This window comes from Bombina bombina, chromosome 6 (assembly GCF_027579735.1).
Source record: "Bombina bombina isolate aBomBom1 chromosome 6, aBomBom1.pri, whole genome shotgun sequence".
NCBI classification, from domain to species: domain Eukaryota; kingdom Metazoa; phylum Chordata; class Amphibia; order Anura; family Bombinatoridae; genus Bombina; species Bombina bombina.
Genome location: NC_069504.1, coordinates 890,261,950 through 890,279,017, shown reverse-complemented (window position 1 = coordinate 890,279,017; position 17,068 = coordinate 890,261,950). Strand labels below are relative to the sequence as shown.

General features: G+C 39.2%; 2 protein-coding genes across 2 annotated transcripts in view; one reads left to right on the top strand and one right to left on the bottom strand.

The window, feature by feature from the left end:
• The window catches only part of NEURL4 (neuralized E3 ubiquitin protein ligase 4), a 169,815-nt gene extending 158,760 nt beyond the window's left edge, over window positions 1–11,055 (bottom strand). Inside the window, exons 1-2 of the mRNA XM_053718447.1 lie at window positions 10,811–11,055; window positions 174–555 (exon numbers count right to left, since the gene is read on the bottom strand). Of these exons, the coding sequence (XP_053574422.1) occupies window positions 174–555; window positions 10,811–10,972 (544 nt within the window). The 5' untranslated portion in view covers window positions 10,973–11,055. The remainder of the gene's footprint in view (window positions 1–173; window positions 556–10,810) is intronic.
• A 39-nt stretch (window positions 11,056–11,094) lies between these two features.
• The window catches only part of GPS2 (G protein pathway suppressor 2), an 84,366-nt gene continuing 78,392 nt past the window's right edge, over window positions 11,095–17,068 (top strand). The window contains exon 1 of the mRNA XM_053718446.1: window positions 11,095–11,248. The gene's annotated coding sequence lies outside the window, so the exon portion shown is untranslated. The remainder of the gene's footprint in view (window positions 11,249–17,068) is intronic.

Below are 17,068 nucleotides of genomic sequence, written 5' to 3'. Positions count from 1 at the left end.
CAACAATCATTAAAACTTTTATTATTAACTAGTGTTGATTTAATATTGGCTTAAATTTTAGCTGGGTGGTCAGTAAAATCAGCCAGGTTGTGCGCCCACTAAAATGTCCCTGGGGAGAACAATAATAAATATATATATAAAAAAAAAAATCAAGGAGTGTCTCTTCATCTCACCTCCCTCCTGCTCTTCAGGGTCTTCCTCATCAGGGGGTGGCTGACAGGACAGGACAGTGATCTGGGTACACTTCCCGTAAAGATCCACCACCGCCCATACCCGTGGTGGAATTCCACTGGCTGCAGTGCTGCAATCTCTGCCATTCACCCACAAGTGAAGCTCCCCAGATTGAGTGCGTTGAACTCCCACACGATCCCCCTCGCCCAGCTGATCCAGATCCTGTCCATATTCCTCTAAGATTGAATGTCCATCCTCCAAAACAGAACAACCAGACACAATCCAGGAGCCTCCTTTTAGTCCTGTGGCACTACTTGGAAAGTCCAGGAGAGAGGGGTCTTGAGTTGTCAAGCCAATTTCCATGGAACCACTCCATGAGTTCATCTAAAGAAAATAGAAATTATTAACTGTATTGTCTACGTGTATTAACCTGTCTGCCAATAGAAAATGTATACAACTCTTAGTTTAATAAATCAAACTCATCTTACCAGAGCTACAGAATAAATCCATCTATATTAACAGAACACGTACTTTTAGAAAAACTAAATATAACCATGTTATAATCCAACCAGTCTATCAGTAAGGATAGATGAATTTGTTAATTGGATACAAAACAAACCCTAATTATAGCGATCAGTTTAATCTTCACATAACCAGTTCTATAATAGAATGTGATGCTCAGCATACTGATTCTGGAACTTCAAATCGCTATTTTTAGATTAGGCTAATAACTACAGAGCTATGTTAAAAACGTAACCTTTTAACAATCCATGTTTATATGTTTACTGCCAACAACAAATTGTATCAACATCATTTTTGACTGAGACCTTGAAGTAATAAAAAATAAAAAGTGTAAAATATGTAAGCCCAGAGATCACAAACCTTTAAGGCTGACTAACAAAGCCTATTCCAAAAACAGTAAAACATAATTTATGTAAGAACTTACCTGATAAATTCATTTCTTTCATATTAACAAGAGTCCATGAGCTAGTGACGTATGGGATATACATTCCTACCAGGAGGGGCAAAGTTTCCCAAACCTTAAAATGCCTATAAATACACCCCTCACCACACCCACAAATCAGTTTAACGAATAGCCAAGAAGTGGGGTGATAAGAAAAAGTGCGAAGCATATAAAATAAGGAATTGGAATAATTGTGCTTTATACAAAAAAATCATAACCACCACAAAAAAGGGTGGGCCTCATGGACTCTTGTTAATATGAAAGAAATGAATTTATCAGGTAAGTTCTTACATAAATTATGTTTTCTTTCATGTAATTAACAAGAGTCCATGAGCTAGTGACGTATGGGATAATGACTACCCAAGATGTGGATCTTTCCACACAAGAGTCACTAGAGAGGGAGGGATAAAATAAAGACAGCCAATTCCTGCTGAAAATAATCCACACCCAAAATAAAGTTTAACAAAAAACATAAGCAGAAGATTCAAACTGAAACCGCTGCCTGAAGAACTTTTCTACCAAAAACTGCTTCAGAAGAAGAAAATACATCAAAATGGTAGAATTTAGTAAAAGTATGCAAAGAAGACCAAGTTGCTGCTTTGCAGATCTGGTCAACCGAAGCTTCATTCCTAAACGCCCAGGAAGTAGATACTGACCTAGTAGAATGAGCTGTAATTCTTTGAGGCGGAGTTTTACCCGACTCAACATAGGCAAGATGAATTAAAGATTTCAACCAAGATGCCAAAGAAATGGCAGAAGCTTTCTGGCCTTTCCTAGAACCGGAAAAGATAACAAATAGACTAGAAGTCTTACGGAAAGATTTCGTAGCTTCAACATAATATTTCAAAGCTCTAACAACATCCAAAGAATGCAATGATTTCTCCTTAGAATTCTTAGGATTAGGACATAATGAAGGAACCACAATTTCTCTACTAATGTTGTTGGAGTTCACAACTTTAGGTAAAAATTCAAAAGAAGTTCGCAACACCGCCTTATCCTGATGAAAAATCAGAAAAGGAGACTCACACGAAAGAGCAGATAATTCAGAAACTCTTCTAGCAGAAGAGATGGCCAAAAGGAACAAAACTTTCCAAGAAAGTAATTTAATGTCCAATGAATGCATAGGTTCAAACGGAGGAGCTTGAAGAGCTCCCAGAACCAAATTCAAACTCCAAGGAGGAGAAATTGACTTAATGACAGGTTTTATACGAACCAAAGCTTGTACAAAACAATGAATATCAGGAAGAATAGCAATCTTTCTGTGAAAAAGAACAGAAAGAGCAGAGATTTGTCCTTTCAAAGAACTTGCGGACAAACCCTTATCCAAACCATCCTGAAGAAATTGTAAAATTCTCGGTATTCTAAAAGAATGCCAAGAAAAATGATGAGAAAGACACCATGAAATATAAGTCTTCCAGACTCTATAATATATCTCTCGAGATACAGATTTACGAGCCTGTAACATAGTATTAATCACGGAGTCAGAGAAACCTCTATGACCAAGAATCAAGCGTTCAATCTCCATACCTTTAAATTTAAGGATTTCAGATCCGGATGGAAAAAAGGACCTTGTGACAGAAGGTCTGGTCTTAACGGAAGAGTCCATGGCTGGCAAGATGCCATCCGGACAAGATCCGCATACCAAAACCTGTGAGGCCATGCCGGAGCTATTAGCAGAACAAACGAGCATTCCCTCAGAATCTTGGAGATTACTCTTGGAAGAAGAACTAGAGGCGGAAAGATATAGGCAGGATGATACTTCCAAGGAAGTGATAATGCATCCACTGCCTCCGCCTGAGGATCCCGGGATCTGGACAGATACCTGGGAAGTTTCTTGTTTAGATGAGAGGCCATCAGATCTATCTCTGGGAGCCCCCACAATTGAACAATCTGAAGAAATACCTCTGGGTGAAGAGACCATTCGGCCGGATGCAACGTTTGGCGACTGAGATAATCCGCTTCCCAATTGTCTACACCTGGGATATGAACCGCAGAGATTAGACAGGAGCTGGATTCCGCCCAAACCAAAATTCGAGATACTTCTTTCATAGCCAGAGGACTGTGAGTCCCTCCTTGATGATTGATGTATGCCACAGTTGTGACATTGTCTGTCTGAAAACAAATGAACGATTCTCTCTTCAGAAGAGGCCAAAACTGAAGAGCTCTGAAAATTGCACGGAGTTCCAAAATATTGATCGGTAATCTCACCTCCTGAGATTCCCAAACTCCTTGTGCCGTCAGAGATCCCCACACAGCTCCCCAACCTGTGAGACTTGCATCTGTTGAAATTACAGTCCAGGTCGGAAGAACAAAAGAAGCCCCCTGAATTAAACGATGGTGATTTGTCCACCACGTTAGAGAGTGTCGAACAATCGGTTTTAAAGATATTAATTGAGATATCTTCGTGTAATCCCTGCACCATTGGTTCAGCATACAGAGCTGAAGAGGTCGCATGTGAAAACGAGCAAAGGGGATCGCGTCCGATGCAGCAGTCATAAGACCTAGAATTTCCATGCATAAGGCTACCGAAGGGAATGATTGTGACTGAAGGTTTCGACAAGCTGTAATCAATTTTAGACGTCTCTTGTCTGTTAAAGACAGAGTCATGGACACTGAATCTATCTGGAAACCCAGAAAGGTTACCCTTGTTTGAGGAATCAAAGAACTTTTTGGTAAATTGATCCTCCAACCATGATCTTGAAGAAACAACACAAGTCGATTCGTATGAGACTCTGCTAAATGTAAAGACGGAGCAAGTACCAAGATATCGTCCAAATAAGGAAATACCACAATACCCTGTTCTCTGATTACAGACAGAAGGGCACCGAGAATCTTTGTGAAAATTCTTGGAGCTGTAGCAAGGCCAAACGGTAGAGCCACAAATTGGTAATGCTTGTCTAGAAAAGAGAATCTCAGGAACTGATAATGATCTGGATGAATCGGAATATGCAGATATGCATCCTGTAAATCTATTGTGGACATATAAGTCCCTTGCTGAACAAAAGGCAATATAGTCCTTACAGTTACCATCTTGAACGTTGGTATCCTTACATAACGATTCAATAATTTTAGATCCAGAACTGGTCTGAAGGAATTCTCCTTCTTTGGTACAATGAAGAGATTTGAATAAAACCCCATCCCCTGTTCCGGAACTGGAACTGGCATAATTACTCCAGCCAACTCTAGATCTGAAACACAATTCAGAAATGCTTGAGCTTTCACTGGATTTACTGGGACATGGGAAAGAAAAAATCTCTTTGCAGGAGGTCTCATCTTGAAACCAATTCTGTACCCTTCTGAAACAATGTTCTGAATCCAAAGATTGTGAACAGATTTGATCCAAATTTCTTTGAAAAAACGTAACCTGCCCCCTACCAGCTGAACTGGAATGAGGGCCGTACCTTCATGTGAACTTAGAAGCAGGCTTTGCCTTTCTAGCAGGCTTGGATTTATTCCAGACTGGAGATGGTTTCCAAACTGAAACTGCTCCTGAGGACGAAGGATCAGGCTTTTGTTCTTTGTTGAAACGAAAGGAACGAAAACGATTGTTAGCCCTGTTTTTACCTTTAGATTTTTTATCCTGTGGTAAAAAAGTTCCTTTCCCACCAGTAACAGTTGAAATAATAGAATCCAACTGAGAACCAAATAATTTGTTTCCCTGGAAAGAAATGGAAAGTAGAGTTGATTTAGAAGCCATATCAGCATTCCAAGTCTTAAGCCATAAAGCTCTTCTGGCTAAGATAGCCAGAGACATAAATCTAACATCAACTCTAATAATATCAAAAATGGCATCACAGATGAAATTATTAGCATGCTGGAGAAGAATAATAATATCATGAGAATCACGATTTGTTACTTGTTGCGCTAGAGTTTCCAACCAAAAAGTTGAAGCTGCAGCAACATCAGCCAATGATATAGCAGGTCTAAGAAGATTACCTGAACATAGATAAGCTTTTCTTAGAAAAGATTCAATTTTTCTATCTAAAGGATCCTTAAACGAGGTACCATCTGACGTAGGAATGGTAGTACGTTTAGCAAGGGTAGAAATAGCCCCATCAACTTTAGGGATTTTGTCCCAAAATTCTAACCTGTCAGGCGGAACAGGATATAATTGCTTAAAACGTTTAGAAGGAGTAAATGAATTACCCAATTTATCCCATTCCTTAGCAATTACTGCAGAAATAGCATTAGGAACAGGAAAGACTTCTGGAATAACCGCAGGAGCTTTAAAAACCTTATCCAAACGTATAGAATTAGTATCAAGAGGACTAGAATCCTCTATTTCTAAAGCAATTAGTACTTCTTTAAGTAAAGAGCGAATAAATTCCATCTTAAATAAATATGAAGATTTATCAGCATCAATCTCTGAGACAGAATCCTCTGAACTAGAAGAGTCCAAAGAATCAGAATGATGGTGTTCATTTAAAAATTCATCTGTAGAGAGAGAAGATTTAAAAGACTTTTTACGTTTACTAGAAGGAGAAATAACAGACAAAGCCTTCTTTATGGATTCAGAAACAAAATCTCTAATGTTATCAGGAACATTCTGCACCTTAGATGTTGAGGGAACTGCAACAGGCAATGGTACATCACTAAAGGAAATATTATCTGCTTTAACAAGTTTGTCATGACAATTAATACAAACAACAGCTGGAGAAATAGCTACCAAAAGTTTACAGCAGATACACTTAGCTTTGGTAGATCCAGCAGGCAGTGGTTTTCCTGTAGTATCTTCTGGCTCAGATGCAACGTGAGACATCTTGCAATATGTAAGAGAAAAAACAACATATAAAGCAAAATAAATCAAATTCCTTATAAGACAGTTTCAGGAATGGGAAAAAAATGCCAAACATCAAGCTTCTAGCAACCAGAAGTAAATGAAAATGAGACTGAAATAATGTGGAGACAAAAGCGACGCCCATATTTTTTGGCGCCAAATAAGACGCCCACATTATTTGGCGCCTAAATGCTTTTGGCGCCAAAAATGACGCCACATCCGGAACGCCGACATTTTTGGCGCAAAATAACGTCAAAAAATGACGCAACTTCCGGCGACACGTATGACGCCGGAAACGGAAATGAATTTTTGCGCCAAAAAAATCCGCGCCAAAAATGACGCAATAAAATGAAGCATTTTCAGCCCCCGCGAGCCTAACAGCCCACAGGGAAAAAAGTCAAATTTTTGAGGTAAGACAAAATATGATAATTTAAAGCATAATCCCAAATATGAAACTGACTGTCTGGAAATAAGGAAAGTTGAACATTCTGAGTCAAGGCAAATAAATGTTTGAATACATATATTTAGAACTTTATAAATAAAGTGCCCAACCATAGCTTAGAGTGTCACAGAAAATAAGACTTACTTACCCCAGGACACTCATCTACATGTTTGTAGAAAGCCAAACCAGTACTGAAACGAGAATCAGTAGAGGAAATGGTAAATATAAGAGTATATCGTCGATCTGAAAAGGGAGGTAAGAGATGAATCTCTACGACCGATAACAGAGAACCTTATGAAATAGACCCCGTAGAAGGAGATCACTGCATTCAATAGGCAATACTCTCCTCACATCCCTCTGACATTCACTGCACGCTGAGAGGAAAACCGGGCTCCAACTTGCTGCGGAGCGCATATCAACGTAGAATCTAGCACAAACTTACTTCACCACCTCCCTTGGAGGCAAAGTTTGTAAAACTGATTTGTGGGTGTGGTGAGGGGTGTATTTATAGGCATTTTAAGGTTTGGGAAACTTTGCCCCTCCTGGTAGGAATGTATATCCCATACGTCACTAGCTCATGGACTCTTGTTAATTACATGAAAGAAAATATGTTTCAGATTTATTGCTAGAAATGCAAAATAAATGTCAGAACTGCCTGTTGTATACATTCAGCAACAGCAGGGCATGCTGCTAGAGTAAAACATGCTAACTGTACCCATGTGCATAGTGCATACACCAATTCAAGATGTAATATCCTATTGAACTGGAAAGTAATTATTATTTATTTATTTATTTAGAAAGCCACAGTTTATTCCACAGTACAACGATAATGGGTCCATTATTAAAGAGTAATATAATCTTTTAAAAATTGCAGTTAAAGGGATATATTATAGTGCAAACATTACAAGTTCTAATTCATTAGTGACATTTTTACACTGCTTCCAATGGAATTAAGAGTGTTTAACACTTGCAGAGAAAAGATGGTTCAGAGCGGATACTGCTGGTGAGCCAATCAGCAGCAGCAGTCACATGACTCCGACTGTGTTCTGCTTGCGGAGGTTAAACACATAAGGGCAGATTTAACATTGTCTGATGGACAAGGTCCAGAGTTAGTGAGCCTGTCCACATGGAATCACAACTTATGGGCAACTTATGGGCAACATTTGTTGCCCAAATTAATCATTGCACAATCCAAAGCTCATGCAATGCCGCCCCCCTGCAGGACTTGTCAATCACTCTGGTCAAATTAGTCCTGGATGATTTTAATCCCTTATATCTGAGGAAGCAGAGAGAGTTTAGAAAGAAGTGGTTTAAACTTCTGCTTCATAAGTACAAGTTGCAGCCTCGCAATGAGAAAGCCTACAACCGATTTGCCGTATGATAAATCTAGACAATAAAGATCAAAGACAAGTAACGTAAAAACAACATGCTCTAAAGTTTCTCTTTAAACTATCTGTGCTTAGGATAATGGTGACACTACCATAGGGCCATCTTGGGAACAATCTAAAGCTTCAAATATACAAAGGACTCAATAGAATACAAATAACATCTACCTCTCAGCATAACATGAGGATTTCAAACAGATGCCAACATTATTACTGTCCTTGCACCGACACCACCTCTAGCCTCAAAGTTCAAGTTAGTAGACCACTTCAGTAAAAAGACTAGCACCATTAGAGACAGCATATCCACAATCCTATTGTAACACTGTGTAGCTTCTCAATTATCACAGAAGATGACATATTAAATCTCTCATCTTCATCTAATTACACAACCTGTCCCAATAACCCCATTCCCTCCAAACTTCTTGCACCACTCACTGCTACTTTAATTCCAACCTTAATTCAACCTTGCAACTTATCTCTCACCACTGGCATATTTCTTGATCCTTTCAAGCATGTGCTATTCACCCATCCTAAAAAAAAACACCACAACATTCTCTTCACCCTACCTCACCGTCTATCACTCTCCTTACCAATGTTTGCCTCCAAACTGTTAGAAAGACTGCTCTACCATCACCTAATGCATTTGTTTCTGATTCAACTCTTTACTAGACTCCACCAAAAAGGCTTCCACTCCAAACAGTCAAAAGAAATGGCACTCACAAAGGTAACCAACAATCTAGCGACTGCTAAAGCAGCAGGCCACTTCTATCACATTCTATAGATCTCACTGAAGAACTTGATACAGACAAAATGCCTCCTATTACAAACTCTTCATGCTTTTGGTACAAGATAATCAGCGTATTCACCATTTGCACTCTTCCTTTCCCACTGTTTATTCAGGGTTTCTTTCAATGCTATATACTCTGAACGTTTGTCACTCTTAGTGGATGTACAACAAGGCTTTCCCCTTGCTAATCTATACATCTTTCCTTGAGAAACGTATTTGTTACTATGGATTTTAACACCATTTATATGTGTATAACACCCAAATATATATTGTTCCCAACACATCAAAACTTCCTTATGGTCACAAACTGTTTTTCTGCAATTTCTTCATCGATAACCTCAGCTCAATAAAAGAAAACAAAGCTTCTACTAATTCCCTCCTACTCAACACTTCCCACAAATGAATTTTCATTCATTTAGTATAAGAATTTGTATTCACCCCTTCTACCTAGGTCCGCAGCCTCCGTGTCATACTTGACTCAGCAAGCACCAAATCACGCAGCTTTAAATTGATGGTAAACTTTAAATTTCTTAAAATCAGGTCCAGAATCTAAGCAATATTTTAGATGGACTGTATTTGTTTTTGTTTATTTCTCTTCATCTATTATGACGATATCTGGCATTATGATGTATTTGTCTTTTGTTACTTTAAAACCAATAAATAAAAAATGTATTACTTCTAATGAAGATGCGCTGTAACTTACTATTTAATCAAGCCAAGCCATTCTAATACCCCGTGCTTGGGCCTACCACGTAAAAACTGGTTTTTTTTAAAGGGATATGAAACAGACATAGCTTACCGTTTTAAAAGTTTCCAACTTACTTCTATTTTCAAATTTGCTTCATTCCCATGATATTCTGTGTTGAGGAGATACCTAGGTAGGCATATGGAGTACTACGTGGCAGGAAATAGTGCTGCCATCTAGTGCTCTTGCAAATGGATAACATTCTAGCAAAACGGCTGCCATATAATTCTCCAGAAATGGGCAGACTCCTAAGCATACATCCCTACTTTTTAACCCAAAATACCAAGAGAACGAAGAAAAATTAATAGATCATACAATTTTAAACAACTTTCTAATTTACTTCTATCTGAATCATGAAATATTTTTTTGGGGTTTCATGTCCCTTTAATGTGGTAATGGTTTTGACTGTTCTCCAATCAGTGCTCTAACTACAAAAAAAATTGTGTGAGTGCTGTATGACTAGAGCACCGATTGGAGAACAGTCAAATCATTGGCTCACCAAAAAAAATGATTTTTGAAGTGTGTGGCCAGAGCACGGGGTATTAGAATGGCATGGCTAGATTCAAAAGTAAGTTATAGCGCATCTTCATTAGACGTGATCACTTAAAGTCCATCTAAAATATTGCTTAGATTCCAGACATGATTTTAAAACATGTAAAGTTTACCAACACTTTAATCTACTTAACATTGCAATAATTTGCCCTCTGTTTAGCCCATACATTGTCAACTCATTATTACACTTGGTTTTTCTATTTTGTATTGATTTAGCAAACCACTTCTTAGTGACTCTTATTGCCAAACTAATTTACCTTACTTGACAATCATCAGCAGCAGTTCCTTTTTTGAAGTCAGTCATACCGGTTTCCTATACCCCTACCAAAAACAAAGCTATTATCTTGTGCTGTAACGCTTACAGCTACTGTTTGTTTTTGTTTTGTTTGTTTTTTACAACTATGAAACATTCTATAAAAATAAGTCAAACATGCCCTATGTCTTATCTTAAAAGTCATATCTAGATTGTGAGCTCTTTGGAACCATTTCCTTCATGGATCAATACATTGGCAAGCCTAATTGTATTTTAGTGCATAGCTAAAAGATCATGTAATCATAAATGTAGAATATGATGGTGCTTTACAAATAAACAGTGATAATAAATATATTGGGGTTGATAGATTAAGTTCACCTCCATAAGCTTTGAGAAGCACTAAGGTAGATCATGCACATATATTTTTACAAATGTGTTGCTAACAATCTTTGACACAAGGCATTTTACATAAATGTATCGATGTTTACACATATTACATTACTTACAACAATGATGATGATTATATTGTGTAGCCTATGAAGATGCAAAGGGCCTCATATATATATATATATATATATATATATATATATATATATATATAGTTACCCTATTATATACACCTAAATTAGTGTCAGCACTTTATTTAGCACTCTCCAAGTATTTATAATAAAATAAATTTGTATTACCCAACAATTCGTGCAAAAGTATTATATAGGCGCACAGCCTTTATGTACCTTGCGGTCCAGCCTGACAGTGAACACCTCTCCTGGTCCTAGTGGTCTAGAGCTCAACACCAGGCCTTGATTGAATTCTTGTGCCGGCTGCTTTCTGGTGGCAGTCCGGTTGCCGTTGCTTAGGGTGACTAGCTTCCCGGTGCGGGGGTGCAGCTCCGCCATGGCACCCACCACCGCTTTACGGCAGCAGCGGTGGTTTGCGACGTCGCCAAGGAAACAAGCCTGACAGCAGAGAAAGGAAGTGACATCCGGGTTCCAACCCTGGTTGGCGGAAGTACCAACAGAGGAGCTAGATTTGGTTGGCGGAGGTGGTAGATGGAAATGACGCATTGTTGTTTGGAAGTGTTACCGGTGAACACCGGAGGTGTCATGGTAGATCTGTGAAAACCGGAAGTAGTAGCTTCCCGCTCAGAGCCCAGAAACCGAGATCTAGAACTGGTAAGGTTGACATAGGAAGGTCTTGAGGGTTTAATTCTGAGGTTGTTTCCGTTAAATTTTTAGCGCCGTAGTAAGTTTCGCTGTTGCGTCACCCAAATTGCGTCTAATTGGCGACATTAACATGACAGTGTCACTACGAGTAGTTTTTTGTGTTTGTATATTCTGCTGCACCTTATGTATTATGAACAAGTTGGGTACCTAACTCCCATAGGATCAGTTCTTGTATTTCAATTTGAAGTAGACACAGCTGCCCATTTTAGTCCAAAATATACCTTTTATTGAGGGACGGACACTTTTGAAGTTCCTCGCATATCAAACCATGATTACACCCCACTACTTTATATCTCCAGTCTGTAGCTTATTTTTAAGACCACACTAATTAAAGGAACATTCCGGACAACATTTAAATGCACATAGATGAATTGCATCTTTGAACAGAAACATTTGCAATATACCTGTATTGGCAAACATGCTTCTAGTGAAAGTTATCACTGTTTTAGTGTTAACATTTTTCTGTGCATGTGAAGTATAGCTAGAAATTCATAGTGCACCAGCATTTTAGATACTGTAGCTGCTCAGAGCACCAGTGGGGCTTGTATCATGCCAGCAAATAACAAATTGAGTCATTACCAGATGGAACAAGCACCTTAGGCACTCTGAGCAAGTGCTGTGTTTAAAATGCTGGTGCACTGTGCATACTTAAATACTCTTTTGAAACCGCTATAACTTTTTATAAAAAGCAGTTTTGCTAATGCATGTATATAACAAAAATGCAATGCATCTATGTGGATTCCAATTTTCCCTGGAATGTCCCTTTAAGTTCTCCAGGGTTGCATTTGACCAGTTTTTTTATGTGTTTAATACTAGGCACATAGCATGTAATATATATACATTTTAAACACAACCCTTTATTTAAAAAAATGTTATTACAAATCATAGTATTTTTTTAACATTATTATGAACTTCAGAAATATAAGACACAACGAAGGAATGCACCAGCACAGCAAATGAAAGTATGCAACAGGATTTCCTTATTAGGGAAATATTTCTATAAAAAGAGACGTTTCAGGCTACTAACAACATGATTAAGGGCTGTTAGTAGCCCAAAACGTCGCTTTTCATGGAGATATTTCTCTAATAAAGAGATCCTATTGGAATATTTTATTTGTAGAGCTTGTGCATTTCTTCATTGTGCCTTATGAAATTACAGGGTAAGCAGAGCCCTATATGTATCGTGCACACTAAAAAGGAACCTAAAAGTATTGGTGCTGTTCTGTGGTATATATTTTTGAATGATGGAGAAATATCACCCAGGGGGGAACTTCCAGGCGGCAGCCATGACAGGCTGCTTAATTGTTAGCTGCTAAAGGTTTCTGTACCAATATAACTAAAATCAGCTTTTAAACATACCATCGCTCATTTACACACAGTCTGAGTGACTCAGTTGAAGAAGCCCTTCGATTAGAACCAACTATCATCTTGATCAGAGACAGCTACAGTTTACCGGAGACTTTTTGAGGTTGAGGCCTCCCAGCTAACCCCCCGGCGGAGCGCTTTTGGGCTTCTGTCGTTAAGAAGTGCCTTCAGAGTACTATTCCTGTTCATTAATAGTGGGGATTACCCTGTCAAACCTACCTGATGGAGCCCGAAGAAGTTATTTCGCTAGAGCGGATTGCCTATATTCTTGATGAACATTTTGCACGGCTCGCAAGTGCCGTAGTTGCAGCATGGGGAAATGGCGGCGAAGCAGACCCGCAACAAAGTATGGTCACGGTGAATGTGGTAGCGCCCAGACCGGAGCTTATCAAGGAGGAGAACCTTTCAGCGACAGGGCAGAGTGAGATACCGCAAACAGATAAACACCATGGGGAGAGAGTACTATCACCAGATAGCGCTGTATATCCTACACAGCCCGGGACTTACTCTATCACCGCAACCCACTCCCTCCCTGCTTCACATCTAACCCCTATGAGAACGGCGAGCCGAGATAGTCAGAAAATCCAAGTTGTCCAGCATAGTCCCTTACTCACAGTTATCCCGGTCTTACAGTTTACTACAAAGGCATTAGGGGTAGAATGGCGAATGTCTACCGTGAAGAACGTGACGGCGGTAGGTCTGCATTGTCCTGAGTACAACCTTCTTATCATGAGGAGACTCATTCAAAGATATGGATTAGCTTACTTGGTCTTTTGTGGAGGACTATACCCCAAGTCATACTTCGATGTGTTGAAGACCGTTATAGGTTAGTAAGTAACTTATTGGGGGGCCATGGAGATGAGTGGTAAAGTCCTCACAACTCTCCATATATGCAAACACCTAAAACCACGCAGACTTTTTGATCTTTCTTTGTGGACTCGATGTAACATGGACTCACAAGTAGTACTTGTTCAAAATTATAAGATAAGTAGTAGGAACTTTTCATCTTTTCTTTTTACTGGATAACACATGAACATAATAATGCTTAGTTATAAGGTTTCCTTGTTTTTTGCGGAGTAACAGCTTGTTATAGTGACTACAACAGAGACCTATGGAGTTTTCATGTATATAAATTTGTCTCTGGATCATCACACATGTCTTTGCTAGTATTTTGCCTGCTATAAGAGCTGAAGAGACAAGAGGCCCAGTCTTGCACCTTGTACACATGATCCTTTTGACTTTTCATTTATAAACTTAAGGTGGCCAGGACACACTATTATGCGTTCAAAATTATAATTTAAATAGTAGTATTTTTGTTAGTTATGCTGAACTGTACCTAGTATCTATTTTTTGAAGTGGTGGTGAATGGAGGTTCCGCTGTTGGCGGCCGGGATGGCGGAACCCCTGGCACCAGTGCCATATACAGGGAGTGCAGAATTATTAGGCAAATTAGTATTTTGACCACATCATCCTCTTTATGCATCTTGTCTTACTCCAAGCTGTATAGGCTCGAAAGCCTACTACCAATTAAGCATATTAGGTGATGTGCATCTCTGTAATGAGAAGGGGTGTGGTCTAATGACATCAACACCCTATATCAGGTGTGCATAATTATTAGGCAACTTCATTCCTTTGGCAAAATGGGTCAAAAGAAGGACTTGACAGGCTCAGAAAAGTAAAAAATAGTGAGATATCTTGCAGAGGGATGCAGCACTCTTAAAATTGCAAAGCTTCTGAAGCGTGATCATCGAACAATCAAGCGTTTCATTCAAAATAGTCAACAGGGTCGCAAGAAGCGTGTGGAAAGACCAAGGTGCAAAATAACTGCCCATGAACTGGGAAAAGTCAAGCGTGCAGCTGCCAAGATGCCACTTGCCACCAGTTTGGCCATATTTCAGAGCTGCAACATCACTGGAGTGCCCAAAAGCACAAGGTGTGCAATACTCAGAGACATGGCCAAGGTAAGAAAGGCTGAAAGACGACCACCACTGAACAAGACACACAAGCTGAAACATCAAGACTGGGCCAAGAAATATCTCAAGACTGATTTTTCTAAGGTTTTATGGACTGATGAAATGAGTGAGTCTTGATGGGCCAGATGGATGGGCCCGTGGCTGGATTGGTAAAGGGCAGAGAGCTCCAGTCCGACTCAGACGCCAGCAAGGTGGAGGTGGAGTACTGGTTTGGGCTGGTATCATCAAAGATGATCTTGTGGGGCCTTTTCGGATTGAGGATGGAGTCAAGCTCAACTCGCAGTCCTACTGCCAGTTTCTGGAAGACACCTTCTTCAAGCAGTGGTACAGGAAGAAGTCTGCATCCTTCAAGAAAAACATGATTTTCATGCAGGACAATGCTCCATCACACGCGTCCAAGTACTCCACAGCGTGGCTGGCAAGAAAGGGTATAAAAGAAGAAAATCTAATGACATGGCCTCCTTGTTCACCTGATCTGAACCCCATTGAGAACCTGTGGTCCATCATCAAATGTGAGATTTACAAGGAGGGAAAACAGTACACCTCTCTGAACAGTGTCTGGGAGGCTGTGGTTGCTGCTGCACGCAATGTTGATGGTGAACAGATCAAAACACTGACAGAATCCATGGATGGCAGGCTTTTGAGTGTCCTTGCAAAGAAAGGTGGCTATATTGGTCACTGATTTGTTTTTGTTTTGTTTTTGAATGTCAGAAATGTATATTTGTGAATGTTGAGATGTTATATTGGTTTCACTGGTAAAAATAAATAATTGAAATGGGTATATATTTGTTTTTTGTTAAGTTGCCTAATAATTATGCACAGTAATAGTCACCTGCACACACAGATATCCCCCTAAAATAGCTATAACTAAAAACAAACTAAAAACTACTAACAAAACTATTCAGCTTTGATATTAATGAGTTTTTTGGGTTCATTGAGAACATGGTTGTTGTTCAATAATAAAATTAATCCTCAAAAATACAACTTGCCTAATAATTCTGCACTCCCTGTATAAAGGTATCCTGCAAATGCACCTAGGTCTGAGGCAGCTTGTCCACCATTGAAACTAACTTGGAGGATGATCCACAGGATCAGTAATACAGGCTATATACTATATATCCGCTCCAACTAAGTGCCTCGCCCCTAAAAACCCATAGTTTAAACTACATTATGTACATTTTAGGTGAACCCCCCGCTAATATCCGGATTCAGGCAAATACTGACTATATATCTGCAAGACCCCAGCTTTCTCTTTCCTTAGACATATGTACATACTTAAAGCCCTCTATAATGTTCGTCTCAGTGGACTGCTTATCACAGTATAAATTTAGATCTACCCTCACTACCCTCTAAACTCCTCTGGTAGACCCAGTTTAAAAAAAAAAAAAGTTTCCTTTTCCCCTTTACAACAAGTATTCAGGATTTATTAGAGTTTCCTCTTCCATCCCTTATTACTTATGCTCCATTAAAACTAAGTCATAAAAAAGGAACCCCACTCCCCAGAAAACCATTAAAACCTGAGGTATCCCAATTGAGACCCAAGAGTGGTCTCCTTATTTCAGTTTACATTCCTCTATTCATACCCACCTTTGTGCATTTGAGGTCCATGAGTGGCCTGAGCTTGGTTCGGAAGGTTTCACATTCTACAGGCAATAGATTTCAATACTGTTTACTTAAACTGTTAAGCATATTTACTATATATTGTTCTTATTATATTCGCTAAAGGAATGTTATATATACGGTATTATATTGTAATTTCCTTTACATATTGTATGCCTGATTCAATTACCTCAATAAAAATATTTAATAAAAAAAAAAAAGAAATATCACCCAGAATGAAAAAAAACAAAACGTTTTTTGATGCCAGTGTTTAACATTCTTTTCTATGTAGTGCAATAACACACTTTTGAAAAGAAAGAACAACACGGAAGGGGCGCCAATGGTGCAGATCAATGAGGGTTTCTGAAATGTACCAATGTACAGTGATAACAGGGTACTCACAATAGATGAGGGCATTCAATCATGCCAGTAGAGACGGGCTGGATTTTGGCAGCAATCCAGCTGGCTGAACCAGTAGGCAGCTCTCTATCAGTATCCAAACGGAGACAGGCTAAAGAAGTGAAACAAAGTACAGAGGCGCCAATGGTGCAGATCAATGGTGGTATAAGGCACAATCACACCCCAATATGCACAGGATACTCACATGTAGTGAAGGCAATCAATCTTGCCCATAGAGACAGGCTGGAATTCACAGCAGTCCAGCTAGCTGTTCCAAAGTGTGGTAGTAGATGGGTGGGTTATAGAGTGTTGGTACTTGTTTGCAGCAGACTGAAATTTGGCGCCAAGACAACTCCAGGTCCTGTCAGGATTGGAACCTAAGGCACAATCACACCCCAATATGCACAGGATACTCACATGTAGTGAAGGCAAT